The sequence below is a fragment of the Xiphophorus hellerii genome, chromosome 6, assembly GCF_003331165.1.
Source record: "Xiphophorus hellerii strain 12219 chromosome 6, Xiphophorus_hellerii-4.1, whole genome shotgun sequence".
NCBI lineage: Eukaryota > Metazoa > Chordata > Actinopteri > Cyprinodontiformes > Poeciliidae > Xiphophorus > Xiphophorus hellerii.
The window spans coordinates 17,352,851-17,375,111 of NC_045677.1; the positions used below are offsets into that span (position 1 = coordinate 17,352,851).

The 22,261-nt window shown below is 36.8% G+C and overlaps 1 protein-coding gene across 11 annotated transcripts in view; it reads right to left on the reverse strand.

Annotated features, from left to right (window-relative positions):
• adgrl2b.1 (adhesion G protein-coupled receptor L2b, tandem duplicate 1) overlaps positions 1 to 22,261 on the reverse strand; it is a 126,999-nt gene that overhangs the window by 88,741 nt on the left and 15,997 nt on the right. For all 11 annotated transcript variants that reach the window (XM_032565392.1, XM_032565399.1, XM_032565394.1 and 8 more), the window contains exon 2: positions 6,451 to 6,665. In XM_032565392.1, coding sequence (XP_032421283.1) covers positions 6,451 to 6,526 — 76 coding nt within the window. In that variant the 5' untranslated portion in view covers positions 6,527 to 6,665. The remainder of the gene's footprint in view (positions 1 to 6,450; positions 6,666 to 22,261) is intronic.

Sequence of the window (22,261 nt, forward strand, 5' to 3'; positions counted from 1 at the left end):
ACAAATCAGGCAGGCAAGGAACAAGGCATATGATGCCTTGCTAAAGTATTCATACCCTTTTGTCAAGTTTCTATTCCTAACTTTAATGTATTTTATTAGAATTTTATGTAATAAAATCCCAATTCAGTCAGATTATTGATTAGATTTTGTGCTGAACTTTGACTGCGCCATTTCAACATACAATTATGCTTTGATCTAAACCATTTAATTTTACTCTTGCATATGCATTGGGCACGCTGATAAATTTGAGCAGTTTTCCTGTGAATGATGAAAAGCATCCCACAACATGATGCTGCCACTGCCATGTTTTACCATGGGGATGGTGTGTTCAGAGTGAAAAACAACTGTTTCTCTTCACACAAAGTTCAGTTATGGTCTCATCTGATCAGAGCACCTTCTTGTTCATGCGTCTTCTACCTGGTTGGTGTCCAGCCCGTCCAGAGATACCAAAAGCCTCTTGGCTGTTTCTCTGATTATAGTTCACACAGACTATTTACTGTCTGTGTGAATTGGACATTGGACTGGATTTTCTAGGGATATCAATGTAAAGGGGCATGGATACAAACATAAAGCCATCCTTTAGAGATTTTTTATTATAAAAGATCTTAAAATTATGCAGTACTTTGTGTGAGCCTATAGTTTCAATAAAAATACATTGTAATTTGTGGTCGCATGTAGTCAAATGTGGTTGCATATGAAGAGATTAGAAACAACAAGGTTTAATTAAGATTGCATTTAAATAGCTTTTTAATGAAATCAGTCACAAATAATTCCATCAGTCATTGCAATTTCATCTATTTATCTTGAGTAATTACCTCCCACACAGTAGTTTTCTCTTCTTAATCTTCCATAAAAGGACAGGATTATGATTTCCATCCCACCCACATAAGATCCTAAATTGTTTTTTACTATTTTAAAGTTTACATTTCCTTCCCTTCTCACCTGAAGCGTATTAATCCACTAAGTTTTTTGTTTGTTTGTTTGTTTGTTTTTTAGGTTTTGTGTAGATTCCTGTGGGGTTATACTGGCTTGCTTTGCTGCTCAGTTCCTCAGTATGTGTGCAACACAGCCACTAACTGTGCATGTTTACTGAGCAAAAAGTATGAGGTACATGCATCTCTACTACTCTGCTTGTTAGCTCCCTGCTTGCTGCAGAGAAAACAATATTGCAGAACCATTGACTGTGCATCCAAACAATGATTTGAAGCTTGTTGTGAAGATCTGCAATGCTCTGCAGATCCTGACTTCTGAGTATCCTAATGTGTAAAATATTCATACGACACACTGTTAGTATAAATATATGAAGGACTGCCAGTTCAAGTACTAGATTTGCTGTGCTGAGAATAATAACAAAGATGTATGCAAAACCTAATTTGAAATATACTGCAATTTGATGAGAAATATCCAAAACTAGAAAAGTCAAGATTAATTTGTGTATTTGTGTATTCATTAAAAAGGTCAGTTTTTAGTTAATTTAACAATTTCTCCAATCTTAATAAGCTCGTTAGTGCAATGGCGCGTTCCCACTCATAATTATTAAACCCCAGGTGAGGAAACATTTCTGAGGTTTATTTCTGTCCTCCTCAAACTTTGTCCCAGCAATCAGCCAGCACCCATAGGCTCCTCTAAGCAGCTGCAAAACACTCTGATAATTAAAATAATTGATGCCCATAAAGTAGCAGATGATAGTGAAGTCGTGCTCAGGTAGCCATTTCCTTGGCCTGAGATCTAATTAAGGGACGGTGGTTAACAGGAGCAAGTGGAGGTGTGGAGTTGAGATGTTAAAAAAAAAAAAAAAAAGCCAGACAATGAAATTCAAATCCTTGTTTGACTGCTAGAGACCTACTGGAACATTTAGATTGAGCAATAAGATACAAGCAACAGCTGCACAAACATAGCCTCAAAACAAATACAAACAGAAGAAAAGCATTCTTTCATCCTCATCATAAACTTCATTATTGAAGATTTACAGATGAATATTCTCACAAGGCTGATTTATTTTGCAAAGAAGTCATGCGGAGTGACAGGAGGAAAATAAAATGTTTGAAGACAAAAGTCAGCAGGATTTTTTGAAAACATCGTTAACCACAACAGGGCATTAATCATGGAGTCAGCTTGTGTGGAAGTGATGGGCACTGATAATGTTTCATCAGGCCTTAATGCAATAATTAAAAAAATCAGGTTTTCTAAAAAAAACACACTTGAATACTAGAGGTTTTAGGGTACATGTACAGCCTAAAAAGAATACAGTAATGAAAAAAAGTAACTTCTGCCTAAACTTACCATCTGCTTGTGCCATCTCTAAAACCTGTGACTACTCTAGAACCTTTTTTTTAACCATTCAAAGGTGGACTTCTTAGTTCTTTGGATCATTGTCCTGCTGTACAACTGAAGAAGGTTTGAGTTTAAGGTAGCAAACCAATGATCGGATATTCTCCTTCAAGACTTTCTGAGTTACACAGAATTGCGGAAACCATCCATTCGTGGATGGATGGTCCTGAAACAGCAAAGCAGCTCCAGACCATCACATTACCACTGCCATGTATGACTGTCAATATGATGTTCTTCTCTTGAAATCATGCCTTAGCATAAAGCCAGATATAACACAATGAACACCTTCCAAAACCTTTCACCGTTGTTTCATTGTAACTTTTTCCTGAATAAATAAAGTCCTGATTTAAAAACTAACTTTTGCTTGTACTTAGATTAAAAGTCTAAAACTTCTATGTGTGACAGAGAAGCAAAAACAGTAGAAAATTGTAAGGAACAAACACTTTTTCATTCTACATTTACTGAAATGACAAAAAAATAGAAATTTAAACTACAAATCAAAGAACTCCATGCCAAACTAATGCAGGGACACTTGGTGACAATGACTTTCAGAAGTTCAAGGACTCACTTTTAGAGTTTGTTTCAGATTTACAATACTGCTGAGGCATTATTGAGCCAATACAACAAGCCCAATATTCATGTAACAGCATGCTTATGGGAAGCCATATTTGTTTGTATTCTACATCTCTCATATCAGGAATCATTCCCATCTACTAATTTGTAGATTAGCATATCGTCAAATAAACACACCACCAGTCACCACCAAACACTAAATAAAAGCCTGCTTATTTAGTTTCTTTGACTATGGAAAAAGTTATTCCATCCTACCCCGTTTTTTTATTTAATTTTTTTAATGCAAGTAAAATAATCATAATTAAAATGAGACATATTTTCTACTTTGTTATTAAGACACCTGTTAGTTTTGCATTGAAAGCATTTTATTTGATGTACACTGCCCAGCTCAAACTGGATGGAATTTTTTAAAATACTTTTGCCTTGCTGTACATGAACTTCTAACTTAAGAGCATCATCTTAAAAAAGATGGTTTATTTTGCTGTACCAGTTCTTTTGATGGGTTTATTTTCTGCCTAGACCACAGCTACTTTCTGTGCAAAACATGATTTATGTATGCACTTCTACTTAACATGGATGTCCTTCCAAAATAAGTTAAATATTTTTAAAAATGCCGTATTCCACAATGGAGCTATAAGGGTATGAGATGAATTCTGAAGCCCACTCATTCTGCACAGCCAGAGTCCGTCTGTAGGCAGACCTCAAAAAAAAAAAAAACAAACCCATGCATGTATTTTGGCTGAAAAGGAAGACTGAGTAAAAACTGGAGAAAGAAAAAAATGAAAAAAGTTGGCTGGTAACAAAAATCTGTTATAAGCCGTCAACAAGTTACTAGTGATCTACCAGACTGTCCAAACTTCCCTTTTTTCTCTCTTGTATTTCTGAAATAAGCACTGGAGGAAAAAAAAAAACTATTTTATGCCTTTTGAAATCAATTAATTTGTTTACTTCAAGAAAAATAATTGTTGGCCACATTTTTGTCTATCTCTAGAGACATTTTAGTCTCCATAGTCAAAAATCTCCACTACTTAGTTTAATTTAGTTTTTTTGCATTTCATTCGTAGTTTATCAAAACAGATGATAAACTGCTGTTCCTTCTCACCGCCAGAAGAGAAAGCTACCATAGAGAGAAAATCGGGGATTTTTTTCTTTCTTTTTTTTTCAGGTATGCCAGTGAGTATTTCAAAGTATGGCTGGAGTGTTTTGGGTGAAAATCATAACCTGATTATACCCTCTCCTGGTGAGGGACAGGAGGTAATTATCAGGTGGAGTTTGCATTGCAGGGACGCTGATGGAAACATAGATCATAAGCGGCAGGATGCAGGCCCTCAGGGCTGGACGGGCTGAAGGTGAGTGGCATGTGGATAGAATTGGATATTGTTTTCAGATGGACTCACACACACATACACACACACACTCCTTTATTGACGGATTGGCAAATATGCATTCTTGGGCCTGAGAGCCTTCACATCAACTTGAAACCCAAAACCTGCCCTTTCTGCATACCAAAGCAGTGTTCCTCTTAAAGAAATTCAACAAGACTATTCAACTCAGTTTCCAAGCCAGGCCAAATCAGGGGTTTATTCTTCAAGAACCTCAGCAAGCCCTTCTTCCATTTTACCTAATCTAACAAAACAAAAAGCTGCATTACTACTAGAGAGACAGCTGGAATAAGGTCCTCTGTAGCAGGCTGCCATTGTTAACAAATTGTCTACCAGAGCCAGATCTAAAATGGAACTGGAAAAGAAATCTATCACAGAACAGCAAGAGGGAGAAATAATGCAAATCCCAAATTGAAAAAGAATCCCCTAACAGAAAAGTTCTTCAACATCTATCTGTAATAAATGCTTGGCACGCAACTATGTGATTTCAGGTTATTTTGTCTCACCGTACAAAAGGGTCTGAAAGGGAAAGACGGAAACGATCATCATTAATTCAGACACACCAACCATCAGCCGTGGTGACGGGCGTATAACTGATGGGTGTGTTTTGTCACAACACTAGTAATTACAGCCAAATGTGCTAATCAAAAGCAAAGGAAGGGAGAAGAAGCTGAAATAAAAAGCAGAAAAGAAAAAAAAAAGCAGTTTTAAGGTTTCATTTGGGGATTTATAACAAGTCCCTTGCTCTTGTGCACGACTTTTGAGGGTTCCATGTTCGCTGGGTGCCTCAGATCAATTTTATCAAGGTGAGAATAAAAAATGCATAAGTTCTTTGAGAATCTGGTTCATCAAAGAACACTCACATAATCTATAATGAATCTTGTGGAGCAGAAAAGGTGTCATTTTTCAGACTTTACGGGCAGAGAACTGATGACAGCAGTTTCAAGTGCCACTACTAAAGAAAAGACTTTTTTTTTAAAAATTTATAAGAAGCCAGAAAATATCTAGGCAGTTCTGTTACAAAGCTATACCAAAGTTTAAAAACTGAACAAATCTGCCATCATGCCATTCCTGTGGTTGCAGATCATTTTGGAAAAAATGTCAAAATGGGTTTTTTTATGGCTACATGTAGAATAGACCAAAGCAATGTTACCCCTCCCCCTATTACTGCTGCCCACAGCTGGTCAGGTGGCTGAAAGAAGACTTCTACAGTTTTCTCCTGATTACAACAAAAACAAAGTTGACCACTTGGAAATTAACCAGTGATGGAAAAACAGAAAGCCAAGTTTTGGGAACTAAAGGAGCCATATATTAATACCATATATTAATATGATATGGACCTAAAAAGTCAGCACAATTTGATGTGGTATTTAATTAAAAAATTATAAAGGTGACTTTAACAACTGTTTCAAAATGTATTATTGTTTATTGGACAGTAAATAAATTAGTCACTGCTAACAGTCAGAGACTTCGAGACATAATACTGCTCCAAGCAGATATGCTAACCTTAAAATACCATACCTATATAAGTATTAACTTGAAAAAGTGAATACATACAATTACCACTTTCACCTTCTTAAGATATAAATACTATAACTGTTTCTAAAAGATTGATTGGGCTACATGGGCAGTTGCAGAAACCACCACTGGTTTTAAGAGCAGAATAACATAATCATATAATACTCTGCACAATAGGTTGTTGTAAACTAGCTTGTTCTGTGTTTTTTGAAGCTAAATTTCTGTCTGAGAATATTTACCTAAATCAAACAATAACTAGATGGTACTAAACTGTAATAATTAATATGTTATAGTATTTAATAAAAAGAAAGTTTTGTTTCTTTTCTGTTTTAAATAAAAGCAATTATACAATGTTACATATTTCAGCTTTATAGTCTTGGGGTAATTACTGTGAAAGTATGGTATTTTTATTCAAGGTTATCAGACCATGTGATTTTCATCCTGGTTTGTGCCTAGTCTAGAATAATATTTCAAAACTTCAAGGTTAAACTAAAGGAGACCTTGGCAACCTATCTGACTTCTTTTCACTTCTCAAAAACAGCTTACAACAATTTTCACTAATGAATTCCACACATTCATAATGTGTTGAATACTAACACATTATGGTTGCCTGGAATTGCATTAATTCCACTTTCTGAGAACTTACCTTGTGTACAGTGAAAGCACAGACAAAGGAGCAGGAGGCAGCGAAGCACTGGACACCTCCACAGTGCAGAGGCCATCGTGTCGCAGTTAGCAAACGATCCAGATGACTGATGGGCTGATAACAGCGTTTCAAAGTGTCGCAGTCAGAGGATGGAGAGCCGGTAAAACTTCAGCGATCAGTAGGTCTTGGAGAAGTATTGCTGAGCATCTTTTTGTCTAGAAGTAAACAAAAAAAAGAGAAAACTGTGTAAGAATTTAGTGATTGAATGGTTAATGTGACTATAGTGCCGGCAATTCAACATGTGAAAGACTCAAGAATTCATCAGTGGGTTGCATTTGAAAAAAATAGCAGCAAATATCTGAACAACATGAATGCCAATGTTCAAAACAAGGTTTGATCAAACGAGGATATGTTTAGAGTTCAAGTTCTTCCAAATCTAACTTGTTTTTCTCACCACATATTTATAAGGGTGCCAACATAAGAGCAAAGCACATAACACACTTGAGCACTTATTCAGCACTGTACCATTACAACCAACTGTTTACTCTGCATTATTCTCCTACGTCTCTGTGCTTAACCTTCTACATTTGCTGCCAGTTCACCGCAGGAGAAAGCATGTCGCTCTGGCAACACGTTAATACAGAACACCATTACAGACGAGGCGGCTTTGAGAGCTACTTTTGTTTCCTGCCTTATCAAGGGCCGGCAAAAACGGTCCTTTGTCTGCACAAGAAGCGAAAGGTTAGAGCCTGAGACAGACTAACACACAAGACAGATAAGCTGCTTACCAAAGTCAAACACCGGGGTAGGATGTGTTGTGTGTCACATGTGAAAGGCCACACACTCAACCCACCCACACACACACACACACAAACATGCTTATTCATATGAGTGCTTGAATAAATACATAGTTAGCAATGTTAATGCATATCCTGGCCTGGAATCATGTTCAAAAACTCAATTAGAGCAAAATAAAAAATAAAAAAAAGTATTTAGTTTGGTGTGTTTGCAATTCTCTATGCAGTAATAGCAGAGATGCACCGAGAAGTTGGGCAGTGAATCGAAACAGACAAATTTTCTGCTTGATCGACACCGGATCAGATGGAAACCTAAAAATCCTATCTGTTTCTAATTAGTGAATGCACCGAATTGAACACCACCCCACTGTGCTGAGCAGACGTCCACACTTTGATGTGGACGTTGTAATTGAGTGACTGTGCTACCTGGTAATATAAGATAGTAAAGCCAGTTTAGACTTTTAAATTTAAAAAACTTTAAAAAAACATCTTAAACCTTACATTATAGTGTCATATTACTTCTGCGCCTAACATAAATAATAGCCATTCACAGAAAACTATAAAAAAATTCAGAGACATTCTTAGGTCTTCCCTAAGCTAAAGTCTTTAAGAAAAGTCTGATTCATAATTTGAAATAAAGTTGGTCACAAAATGTCTGATTGGTGCATCTCTAAATAATACATCCACCCAATGCCACACATAGGTCACTTGCTACTTGTCTTCATGTAGAAGAGAGTAAATGTTCCCTTTTGCTGAATGTTGCTCCCTCTGAGCCACCTTTCAACTGCCGTGATTATTTTATAATGAACCCAAAATATGAGCAGCAGAGCAGTCAGCGCTGATCACTCTCTGGGCCTCGCTAATACACCTAGATATTTTTGGCAACATAAAAACCCCACAAAACATGGGAGAGCTTTCACATTAGCATACTCAGACATTATTCAAGAAAATATTAGGCATTTTAAATACGTGACCAGAACCTGGTAGAGGTGAAATAAAAGCTTACTGGTTCTCCAAGCAGCCTGTCGAAGCTTGAAAATATTTACTTTTACTTGAGGTCACCCTGACAGAGCTATTGAGCTGCAAACTCTGAGCCAAGAAGATACACATGCAGCCAACTTAAAATTTATCAGCCAATCTTAGGTGGGTTTATGGGAATTGTGCTTTTATTTTTCTTGCAGTTGTTTATCTGGCAGTGGCGCCAAAGCAGATCAGATAAGAACAAAGAGGAGCAGGCTCGCTCTCCTCTATGGGAAGTCTGAGTCCATGTCTGCTGATGCAGCTTGCAGTCCTCAGTTTACCAACACAGCTTCTACAGGCTCAATACTGAAGAGAGCAACTACTCTCCAGAGACAAACCGGACTTCTGCAGCCACTTAATAATCCTCCAAATGTGAGGTTTTAGGTTGTGGCATAACCATAATAGTCGCTGGCAGGAGAGGACTGGAGACGGCTGGGGACTGCTGATCAAGGGGCGTGCCCCTGCTCTTCTGGTCTGCTGGACCTACTGAACCCCCTTCAAAGCCCCTCCAGACACTAGGGGGTGAGATCCTGCCCAGTCTTGAAGATGAAGGCTTGCCCTCTTCACCTCAGGGTACTTTCTCCTGATCAGCTGTCACCCTGCTGAGTAACATTTCCCCTCTCTCCCTTAAGCTGGTGGAGGACACAGCCATGTTCATCTTTTCTATAAAAAAAAAACAAAAAAAACTCTGTTTTGTTTGGAGGGATTTCTGCACTGAATCGGTCCAGACTTGAGATAAACGGATTAGGCGATTAACATGAAGATGCTTTACACGAGCACTGACAGACGCATCATAATTTCACATCAGGGAACGGGGGGAGTTGACGTAATTTGGTGGATGAGGGCCTCAATGCTTCCGAGCAGAACATTATTTTAAAAGGTAAATGAGTCACATTTAACCCCTTAAGATACAGAAAAATCGTCTGCACTGAGCCGCCCTACAGCCTCAAAACTGAGGTTGACACAGGGCCAGCATTTCTGCATAATGATCGTCTGTGGAGATGCACAATCACTTTTTCTGGTTTTCTTTAAGGTCTGACCTGCCTCTTTCAATTACGACTAATTCAGCTTTTTTAAGAGAAAAAATGTTCTGCACTTTGATAAAAGTAGTAGTTTTGAAACCATCAGAAAGTATCTCGTTTATCACCTCTACCTGAGCTCAAAGGAATAAATCAGAAATTCAACTTAAGTCATCATTGAAATATTAGCATGTGCAAAATCGTAATTGCGAAGGACTGCATAGATGCAATATTTTCTTGAATAATATGTCGTAAACCTGATGCATTAATGCAATATGGATTTTTACAATTTGAGATGCAAAGAGTACAATTTGAGAAGAGCGAGTAAACATGTACAAATTTGCAATTAGTGTTCCCCACATAACAGTGTTCAATAAAAACTTCACAATTACAGAATTTCCTTCATGCAAATCAAATTTCAAATACTGTTGGCTGATGGGTGAAGCTGGTGGTAGGTTTTAATTATAGTTAGAGCTGTGCGATACAACTTTACCTAAGAAATCTCCTGTCAATCAGGATGACGTAATAATTTATAGGCCTATATCTAATCTTCCTCTATTATCTAAAATGTTTGAAGACATAGTAGCTAATCACGTGTAGGTGCATCTAAACAGTGATTTCTCTCTAAGATTCATTCATGCACATTATGATGATGCTAAAACCGATGCTGAAATCTGACTGAAACCTGTCAGGTTCAGAATGATTTAAAGTTTAAAGAAAGATGTAGTTATTGCAGATTTATAAATATCGCCCACTATGACATACTGTGTGACTATTTTTTCATGAGTCCACACTTGCAATGCACACCAACACACTACAGATAAGGGACATTCATTTTGATCTGTGCATTAAGATCCCCTTCCTTAAAAACACACATCATAGTCCCCAAGGTTTTCCTTCCATTAGCAGTCTATCTGTCTGGAGAAAAGGACGAAAGCCCCACCAATGAAATGAAAAATGATTCACAAACATTCCTGACATCTGTTTTCTTTTGTCTCTCATGCCGACACAGTTGAAACCCAAGGAGAGAGATCAATCATCAGTTAAGATAATGGAGAAAATCACAGTCCACAGCAAATTTTTCACATCAGCCTGATAGAAATAATAAACAAGCATTTAAAAATGGACAGCGAGCAATTAAAGGATAATTAAAACAAATGGACAAGAGGAGACGGCCCACATGTCTTAACATGAAATACAGGGCTGGCTGCAGCAGCCGCCTGAATGAATGCGAGACTCCTTTGACAAAGCTTGCGTCTGCCTCACTCAAGCTGGAGAGGCGTCCGTTGAAAGAGAGATGGGGGAGAAAGAGGCGAGTGTGGGAGTTTTGAAGACGGAAGGGACTAAATAGCTGTGAGAGTTGAGGGGGGCGACTGGCAAAGGAGGCAAAGAATGGAAGGAGGAGAAAGAAATGGGGCTGTGGGGTCATTGAGGAGGATTGACAGGCTGTGAGTACGATGTGACCTTGTGGGTTTGCCTCCAAGTTTTCTCAACAGGCTTAGAGAAGACAAAAATAAAGCCTAGGAATGTTAATTTATTTTCAATTCTCAACACCCAGAAGAGAGCGTCAAAGAGCGCATACATACATATCAAGTAAGACTTGAACAAAAAACTAATGTGCAAGTCCAAGTGTAGGCTGAAAATCTACAAGTGAAATAGAGATGTGAAGCTGTGGTGCTGGATTCTTACCAACACAATGATACGTCTTCCACTCAGTGAATAAGTACTAATTTGGAGAACTTTCTGCCTCCAACCCCCATGCCCTACATTCAGAAGCAGAGAAGACACATTCAAGAAGGGAATTTCAAACACCAGAACGCGGTTGATGGACTAGAAGCAAGAGACAGGAACTACAGGAACTAAGAAAACACAGCCTCAGGGAAATTTTCTTCCTGTCCTCGGTGCACCATGATGTTTCGGGGGAACTCTTTTGTCATGACAGTCCTGTCAGAGTTACGCTTTAAACCCCTGCAGGGATATGATGTCATTTCCTTGGCTCCACCGGTGATGAAGACAAGTCCCCACCAACATCCAGAAACAGAGATGCACCTTCACACAGCACAGTCTGCCAAGTGTGCTTCATCAACAGTTCGATGATAAGATAAACTGCTATCAGGATTAACTGGCTGTAAACGGGTTCGCAGCTGCACATGGTGAAACAACAAAACATGCTGACGACTTCCTAATTGGAACTCAATCCTCTTAATTTTCTCAACTAATGAGCAGATTGATTGGAAATTAGGTCATTCTGAGAAATGAATGTTTAGCAGTTTGAAAACTGTAAAACAAAAAGAAATAGTTTTCCTATTCTACTGAAAACCTTCAATCACACTTTTTATTACATATTTTTGAAAAATGAGCCTTTATGAGCCATAACTACAAAAACAGTCTTCCTCTTCAATGAAAAGGAATTCTGGGCAGTTCTTCTTTGCACCGTTTCTTCGGTTCATTGTTGTGTGAACACTCATTAACTTAAGACTTCGGATCATTACAATACTTTAATTGTTTTGGTCAACAATGATTCTCTTTCCTGACTTGATGCTGTGCTCGGAATCATTGTCTTGTTACAGTGTTGGCTACATTTCAGCTGTCGGACAGATGGCCTCACATTTGATTCTACAGTTCTTTTGTGTACTGAAAAATTTGTCATCATCTCATTTAATGCAAGATACCACAGTTCTGTAGCAGTCCAGTAAAACAAGCTCATCACCCCTCCACCATGCTTGACAGCTGGCGAAAGGTGTTTGCACTGATATGCTCGGTCTTGTGTTTGCCAGTCGTCTTGCTGTGGATTATTATCAAGCATCTCCATTTTGGTTAAGTCTTTCCAGAGGCCATTGTTCCACATGTCTTTTTCACTTGTTCAGATGTAAATTAGTAAGCCTTTCTGACATGTCTTTTTTTTTTTTTTAAATAAAAAGAGCTCGTTTTAACAACCTTTTGAAGACTACAAAGAATTTTAACATCCAACAAACTCAGAAACATTATTTTTATAATTTCTTTGAACACTTCCCTGTCTGACCTTGGAATGAACTTCCTGAAATCCATTTCAAGGAAGACTGGCAGGTGTCATGAATGTTTTCTACTTGTGAATAATCGTTCTTACTGTCAACGATTGACTACAAATTGTTTGGTTAACGTACTTATGACCCCTTTCCAGAATGATGGGCAGCAAAAATTGCTTCACAGAGTGTATTACTGATGTATTTCCCCCTTGGTGTACCTCGATGTACTAGGCCAGAAAAGTGCCAAAATGTTCCCTTTGATGCAGGCACTCTATCTTGCAAACATACATCCATAGCTCCTTTAAAAGAAGCAAACTTGTGGTTTCCCAATAGCCTGCTGACATGTTACTACTGTATTACCTAAAATATGAAGCTAAAGAATCAACAGAACACCTTCTTTTATTGCAATCTCTTTGACAGAAGTTCGTCTTAGTTTCAATGTTGCATTTAAATAAAAGTTTTTTACAATCACATTATGAAAATACATTTTGATAAGTATTAAATAAACAAATTTTTGTTTAGAGTTTAACTAAGCATGCTGGTTCAGTCAATGGCACTGGTTATGCCTGGAATCCATCAGAGAACAATACAGCTGACATGTTTACAGTGATTATATAAGAAATTAATATATCTACATACGAAATTCAGTTTGTAGCTATAGCTTAGATTAGCCACAGCACCAACACTAAGCTAACCTGAACTTGTAAGCCTTTAGGCACATTTTACCAATGAACATCACAACTACAGCTGTCAGAGGAAATGTTTATATGGCACCTTATTAAAATAAACTGAAAACAGTTGTACCTAGCCTTAACACTTTTGTGCTAAAGCTTGATAGCAAGCTAACCTTGCTTACCCTGAGAAATCAATGCCTATTAACAGTAGAGTTTTATAGTGTTAATAATAAGCCATACAACTTTGTTTTACAAAATAGGACAAACCTAACAACTTATTTTGCTAGATAGCTATATTTTTAAATAGAATTTTACAAATTTATTTAAGATGTGCTAAAGATACTTCCATACCTTTCACTGATATATTGATTAAAATCTACCCAAATTAAATATTTTATTAGTGCATTAAGCCTGAAGCTTTTATTTATTGTCTTTTTTTTCTTGGAATAAATGACTTCAGTTGAAAATGAGGTACTGCTAAGAAAAAAAATATAAAGAAATAAATACGCTTTTGAGGTGAAATGTCCTTGAACACAGCGCACATAGCCCACACAGAAGCTCTCTGTAAGGTGCAAGGCTTCTTTATTTTATTGAGAGAGTACAACGGTTGGTGTGTTCAGCGGCTCCTGGCCAAGTGATTGAGTCAGGAGATAAGATTGAGTGCCAACGGGCAAATGGAAATGGTGAAAACAGAGCGGGTTGGGCAAAATACGTTAAGTAAAGTAAAGTAGAACAAAGAAAGTAAAGAGTCACAACCAGGTTAGTGTCAAGCAAAATAAAGAAAGAATTTGTGCCTGGAGTGACGACATTAAAAAAAAAACAACAAAAAAAAACACCTGTCAACAAAATAATGAATCATGCCTAAAATAATTACAGTTATGACTGCTACATCTCTCAGCAACAGCAAATTTACCTCCTGACAATAATTATCACTGATTCATCAACTGCATATGCAATGTATATAAAACAAACTGTTCATGCTGTTTTATACCTGTTCTGATTTCGCTATCAACCCAAAACAAAATCTACCAAATTAACAGCGAGAGCCACCTACTGATTCTGAGCTGCAGTCTAGGGAGAATGGGGATTTCCAAAAGTCCTAAATAGATTAAAGAGCAGTCCTGTTTTGTACAAGCAGAGCAATATCCTGAACAAATAAATTTTACTAGGTTACTCATATGTAATTTCCTAGCATCAAAAACAGAAACAGAACATTATGTTTCGCACCAGTGTGCATGCATATTGCACGGCTCACTGGGGTGTTTTGGGGATTGTGTGTTTTCAGAATGTGGTTCTCAGGAAAATGTAGCTTTGAAATGGTTCACAGGAGACAGCTTGTGCTTGTTACTCCATCATAATTAATACTTGCGACTGGGAAAACTGTAAACAGTGCATGTTTGGCACTTTGCTTTATAACTGACTTAAATAGTTCATGCATTATCATAATTGTTGGGTATTTTTCTGCCAATCAGCCCAATCTGACATTTTCACAAACCTGGAAATTTAATTATTCAAAATTAGACTTGCAGGTGCATTTCAATAAATTATATAGTCGTCAAAAGGCAATTTATTTCAACTAATATTTTATTTATTAGTTGATTGCGCAGTTATATTTTTGAAGTGCAAATTGAACAGCTGCTTAACTTGATTAATTTTTGGTAGACTATAACATTTCGAGTCACACGCATTCAAACTCTATTGACTATTAAATATCTGAAAACTGTAGACTGTAAACTGTTTGTAGACAAACTTTCGCAGTTTTTTCTCTTTGCTGACACCTGACTCAGACCTTGATAACGAAGATCAAGTAGGAGGTTTGGGTCACTTTACTTATGGAAAAGTAAAAGAAGAGTGAGAAGAACTGAGAAGAATCAGAAATTACATCACAATATTCAAAAAATTATAGTGGAATTTAAAGCTTTCTTGATAATATGCAGCCCTCAAAAATCAGAATACTTAAGATTTCTGACTTGCTATTTGTCCCAGCAGACAGTTATTCACACCCTCCATAGGAATGGTAAGGTACAAATTGTTATTCTTTTAGAAGGAGGCTGTGTGCAAAGTGCTGCATGCCAAAAAATTCAATAGAAAATTAAGTGGAATGAAAAAGTCTTATGAAGTCAAAGCTCTTCTAAAACTATGGGAATGTGTTCACCAGATTTGGATTGAGACGAAATTCATTGCTTCAAGACCTGAACACAGACTTATCCAGGACATCAGCTACAACTGTTGTATTGCTTGCTATGCCACTGCTTATCCAGATCCTAAGGAGGGAACAAAGAGAAAAGGGAATAAACTGTCATTGGGCCAAATATTCTATTGAAATAAAATTGTGCATTTTATTCAGAAAATCTTGCTATACTGATACAGTAATTCAAACAAAAGGAACCCCAACATGTATTAAATGTGTATTCATAGACAGTAGAATAAAATTTTATTGATATTAGAATGCAATTTTCAGATAAACCCAATTTTAAGTGTTTAATCATTTAGATAACCATAATTATCAGAAATAAATACAGTGCATCACTCTGTGTGCAAAGGTTCTATATAACAAGTTTTTCTTTCTGAAACGAATTAATGAAAAATTAATTTTCCAAAGGTATTCTTCAATTGAGCTTCGAAAAAACGAATCTCAGCATATTCAATTAAAGAAGCTAACATTTTATTTACTATTTTACTGTAAGTGGATGTTTTCTGTTTGGCTCTGAAATTAATAGACTGACCTAAGAACAGATGGTTAAGCAGGAAGGTCGCCAAAGAGGAACACAGAGCAGTCTGGTACTGACACAGCGAAGAAAAGTTTCTTTTTTCAAATCAATCTCTTCATACATTTTTCTCAAAGCCTCACTTCTCACCTCCTCCATGCATCATTCTCACACTCCCCTGCATTTATCCACAAAAACGCCCACACGTGAGCACACACTCCTCTCACCTCCGGCTCCCTCCGATGTTAAACAGCATTTTCTTTTTTTACAAGCAGCCATAACTGGCTTGGCAATGTCAGCTCCACCTGAACACACTAAACACACCACACAACAGATCTGTTCACTTTCAGCACATTTACGGCGAGTGATATGTTGATGTTAACACCTCCTGGAGGTAAAGAAAAAAAAAACTAAGCACACTGATGTGATATTAGATTTTTACACACTCTAAAGCCCCATTCAGACTAGATTAGTTTTATCAGGAGGGAGCGCATAAAGCTAATACATAACATCTGTGATGTTAATGAGCAACATGCAGGCAGAGGGAAATCTGTCTAATCAGTCTCTAACGTTACACAACTCCATTCATGTGCTTCCATTGTGCCAGAGATGGATCATATTAATCAGATACAATTTCCATAGTTGACGGCAACTTGTTCAAACACAGACAAAAGAAATGCTGCATCTGGGCCGAAGTGATCTCAGCTCCGGGGTTAGAGCCAGAACAGCCCTTGGAGTCCCGCCTTCTCCAAAAGGAAATGACACATTATTTGCAAACTATCACAGGGATGTCGCCACAGGATGGGACAAGCTCTGGTTTTATTGGTGTTATTTCTGCTGTAAGGGAAGGTAAGGGAGGAAGCTCCTGCTGCTAAAATTGATACAAGTTACTGACATGCAAGATCCAGGCACTGCTTTAATATTTGTGATTATTACCCATCTCACACTAATCCTGTAAAAATAGAAAATTGTCTCATCAATAGATAACTAAATAACTTTTTTTTCCCCCAAATACACAAAGCATACTGTTGAACAGTAATAAAAAGTCATCATTAATACTAATCAGGGTAGAACCACAGAAAAGATTTTAAAATGAATTGTGTTAGTTTGAAAAAAGAGAAACATGAAGTCAGAGGTGAAGTTCAGAATTATACTGAAGTTTTATGTTAACTAAAACATCAAAATTAACCAATCAAGCTTTTCCTTCTGTAAAGTTTCACCCCCGTTATTAAGGTTTTTAAAGAACAATAATAAGGCGCAGGTAGCAGTTTTAAATGGGAGAGAAAATGAACAAATTACAGTTATATCTATTTAGACCCAGTCATTTCTCCGTAATTTGTGTCAGATTTTTATTAAACTCAAATACAGTGCCTGATTGATGTGTTTCTTAACTGAAGAAACAAAGTTTCTAGTTTTGATGCCAATGGTTCCAAAATTCTGATTTTTCAGCAATTGATTTGCAGATCGCTGAGTTTCAATTTCTGGCTGATTGGCTGGTGCAGCTCTGCTAAAACATTTTAAATATTTGTCAGATTATTTTTGTATACACATTTTCCAAGCAGTGAAGAGAGAAAAAAATAAAAAATAAAAAATAATAAACAATGACACTTAATGGACTGTTACCTGAAATTGTATTTTTAACTTGACCATATATCTTAGTTTTGGTATTTGCATATTTATTGCCCAATATTTTCTATCTGGTTCAAAACTGATATTTGATTCCCATAGCTCATGCAGTTCATGGGAACTGCAACCAGAAAGTAATTTGTGCATTCAAAATAGGCTTATGTCATCATTTAGCACTTTTTATTACAGCTTTAGAATTTCCTGCAGGTAAGATAACAATACATGGAACAAGTTGAGGCTGGCAACATAGCAGCCCTACAGGCAAAGCTTTGAAACAGCTTTCAACAGTTGATTAGGGGAAAAAACTAATTTACATGTTTTTCTTTTTTTTTTAAACACAGTTTATATCACCACCCAAAGTGTAGAAAACTTTGTCTTTGTCATTCAAAATAATAGGACATGAACCAGATGTTGATCTTGTTGAACCTTCAAATGATGCATTTGTATCAACCAGTGCTGGTTTATCCCAAAGTTGATTGTGTTTTACTCCAAAAAAAAGCACAATCCACAAATTTTGTATTAGTCTGTTTTTATAAAGATGTGACAAAAAATTCCAATAGAGATGTGTTGGAGAAGCATTTCAGTTAAAAGATGGACAAACTGCAAATAACTTGTGATTCCTAAGTGAGAAAAGTTACCTATGTGAAATAATGACTTTGAATAACTCCAATGGTAATTAAGGCTACTTCACAGGAGACCCACACATAAGAGCTTGTAACTTTTCAACTTTCCTAGAGATAACTGTGACATTAGAAAATCATCTAATCAAAGCTTCATAGATTGAATTGGAGTCATAAAGACAAAAAAGACATTGTTACACTTTAAGAATGGTCAAAATTGCAACTATATAGACAGCCTGTACAACTAAAACCGATGTTTTAGATCAATTGGAACTGATCCGAGTATTTCAAAAATATAGTGTAGAAAGATACATTAAAAACTATTGAAATTGCTTGACAAAAGCAAGACTTTACAACTGAAGATTTTAATAAATCGAATAATGAAATTTTGATGATAAAGGTTTTCAGATAAATTGCAACGTACAACATCAGCATAGAAAACAAAAATGTGCTCATTTTTAACATGATTGATGAGCTTAGTAGAACGTTTTAAACCTACTCATACACATAATTATACAAAATGTTTAGATTTTATCAGGAGTCAGTTTCGTAATTACATGAATAAACTAAACAGATGGAGAGAAATTAGGCAAAACTGAGATGAACTTTGAGTAACACGGACAAATATCCACATTATTTGTGTAGCCCCTAGCTCACTTTATTATGAGACGTAGTGTAATGTTTATCTGAAAGTCAGACTTTTAAGGCTGTTTTATCTCAAAAACAAATCAGTTCTTCAGACCCAGTTTACATCACTCAGACAAGCTGTTAGGCCTCTCCCGACATTCCTGTCTGCAACCCGTGCTCACTACGCTTTCACACAGCTTCTAGGAGCTATTTAGAGTTAGATGAATTCTTTCAGCAGCATGAGAAACAATTTCATGCAGTGACTGTTTCGCCACAATGACAACTTTATGGCTCGCCTCACATTCACTGATATAGCCATCCTTCTTGTTTCCACACATTCCTGGAGCGGATTCACCTTAATGTTTGTCCGAACTCTAAACTCCGGTCTGCTTCGCATTACCCATGCGTGGTGGGCCCGTGGGCTTTCTTCCCCGTGTGGTCTGTATTGATGCAGTTTTGACACCTCGGCGCCTGACATGCATCAAGCTGCTTTAGATCCTGACTATAGAGGCCCTGCAAATCTCCAAATAAGAACTAGAAGAAGATTTGTCAGATTAAACTAAAGAATGACTTTAGCGTTGCATGTCACAACAAGCTTGCAGATAATCATATGTCGAACACCGCATCAAAGAACAAAAGTATCGTAATTTGTGTAATTACTGTATGTAACTATCCATTTTAGCTCTAGATACAAAAATTACTGAGCCTAAAAAAGTTGAAGCAAATAGTGACTAACAAGAACATCAACTTTATGTAATTCTCAAGTGTTAAATCCTTTTAAGTAACACTTTGAATGGGTATTTTAAGCAAAATAAGTCAAAAATCACTGTCATTTATTGCTATTCAGCTTAAGAAATTCAATGTGAATTGCTGAAAATAAACACTAGAAAAAGAAGTGACAGCCAGTCACAAGGCGTGTTCATTTCACCCTTTACTCATACAGCTCTGATTAACATGGAAGCTTCAAGCATGACAGCACACCAACAAACACTTTCTAGCATCACTAAAAATATTGACTGACATGAACCACAATGAAATTCAAAAAGAGAAAAAATTACAAAGAGAAGAATCTTCAGTCGTCACCTTGGAACCATTTTAGTTATTTAGCACTGAACATCATCTATATATGAACATGTTCCTGCTAAGGAATAAAAGCCATACAAATACATTGAGTGGCTAAAAACTGTTCAGTCCCTGAGCAAATCTTATTGGCTTTCCAACTTGCACCTGGTACACTTTTAATTTGGGTTTTATGTAAAGTCAATATAAGCCTTCAGAGATAAAAGGGATGCAACAACGTGTTTAGAAGTGAAGTTTCTGCTTCCCCACTGCTGCATTTTGCTCCTGTAATTTTTTCCAAATAAAACTGTGATGTCAAAAACAGATGGGGATGTTCCAGGGAAACCCCTGAAAAAGCACTGTACCAATGGGGATAACCGGTGTATTTTGATAGTGTCACCAGAACACTGGAAAAAAGTCAACTGTTTCTTTAAATGATGCTCTTCTAATCTATCTACTCTAGCAACTATTCAAAATTCCTTGTCTTGCCCCTCAAATAGTAGTAAACAGAAATGGTCATGTTGGACTGTTTTTTTGTTTTTGTTTTTTTTACATAACATCACGTCTCACTGTTTATACATATCATGGGTAAAAATGCAAAAAGGACCATTTCCAACTTGATTTGCCATGACCAGTGCCAAGGACAACAGAAACTCAAAAATCATATCTTTTTCTGATCAGTAAGCACATTATATATAAGCACTACCAGGTTGTAGCAACAACATCTCTCTTTGGATGAAATCAGAGTAAACAGAAATGTAGGGAAGCAATCGGAGAGGAAGGTGTATTTTTTTAACACTGCAGTTCATTCAGGCTGCAAGAAAGCAAGAGGGGGTGAGCTTTTCAGGAGTTGAGAGGAAGGCTAAACAGAGTACAGCAAAATTGGTCTGTTTTATCCATTTTATCATCTGTCTGTTATGGAACATGGTAGCTTTTGGAATGCTGGCTCAGATTAAATTTAAGAATACAAGTAACAATCCTCCTGGGAATACACACAAAGACCATAGTTTTAATAATGCTAGCCACCCTAATCTCTAGTACCAACCACTTTAAAATCAAGTCTGTAATCGTTTAGCTTTGTTTTGAATTATCAAAATACTCTTTTACAGAACTTACTCTCTCACATAAACTGTGACATCTCCTCTGGTCCTTATATAAATATTTAATGATCGCTCATGGATAGGAGGCAGAAAATCTATTCCAAACACTGTTCTTGTGTCTTTTACTGTTACAGCTCTGGGCACCCTAAAGCTTAACAAAAACAGAGATAAGGAATCTGCACCAAATTCAAATCACTGCATCGAAAAACAAAATCTAATTAATGTTAAAATATGTTGAAAAACAATAGTGCTGTATGCAATTTATTGAGAATGATAATAATGCAATACTAGTTAAATTCACTAGTATTTAACTAGTGTGGTAGTTTGAGTCAAAACTCAAACACCACAAAGACCTACAAAGACATTGTCAATGTCTTTACAGATAAAGACATTGTAAAAACATAACATTATTTCTTTACCACATCAAAACTGTAATAATATCATGAATACTACCTTGTGTTAAAAACAAATCCAAAATTATTGAGATAGCAATATTTAGACATCCTGAAAAGTCTGATGGAAGTGTAAATTACCTTTTCGGTATTTAACAAAAAGGACGTTTCAGTCTGTTTACCTTGGGAAACCAGACAGTGAAAATTGCTTTAAATACAAAAACTCCTGCAACATGAGGTCAAACTACTGTGGTCCTGTAAAACTGCCTCCCACACCTCAGCCATTACTGGACTGTGTGGAGTAATCGTCAAAAGTAATGAGTCCCAAAGGAAGGCTGCCAATACTATTAAGGACCCACCACCATGTTTTACTGTTGATAGTACATATCTACTGGTTTTTCCCTGCAGGTAAAGCCATCAAGATGCAGAGAGGGGAGCATTTAACACTGCGTTAATTTTTCAGCAGTCTCCATGCTGGGGAAGCCTTTTTATGACTGGGCCAGAGATGAAAGTGTATCCTGAAGGGCATCGTTAATACCTGCAATGATATTCAGCTCAGTGTGTTTACCGGGGTCTTGGTGAACATACGGGTTCATTTTGATTTTCAGAATGTAAAGATGTTTACCAGCTAGTAAATTACTGTGAATTTTTCCTCCTTTGATTCCATCCACCATGTCTCTGCGTGATAACTTTGAGCTGATAATTGTGACTAAAGAAGCCTCTGCACTTTTTACTAAGAATGCAAAATATTTGGTAATTTCACCAACATTAATTTATGGTATAATTTCCACCAAGGGGAAGAGAATATCAAGTCTATCCAGCAATAAAATTAACATAATATTAGGTCTAGTCTTATTATGATAGCCCGGGAGGTGATGCAGACAGAAAATGCTAATTCACTTGGTAAAATTAGACACTGTCCCTCACCCACACTTTTCACACCATTTTCCTTTTTGTTTGCTTGCATCAGAAAAGCTTTGGTCAAGCTACTTTCATCAGTTCAATTTGACAAACAGGGCTAGCAGAGGAAAATTGTAAACACAATAATGACATATTATTAGCAAGTCTGTTTAGACAGTCTTTGCAAACAACTGCCTAATTACACATCCAACAGTTCCAAACCAGAATTATCACTTATTTGGAGATGCTTTTCAGGCCAGTATC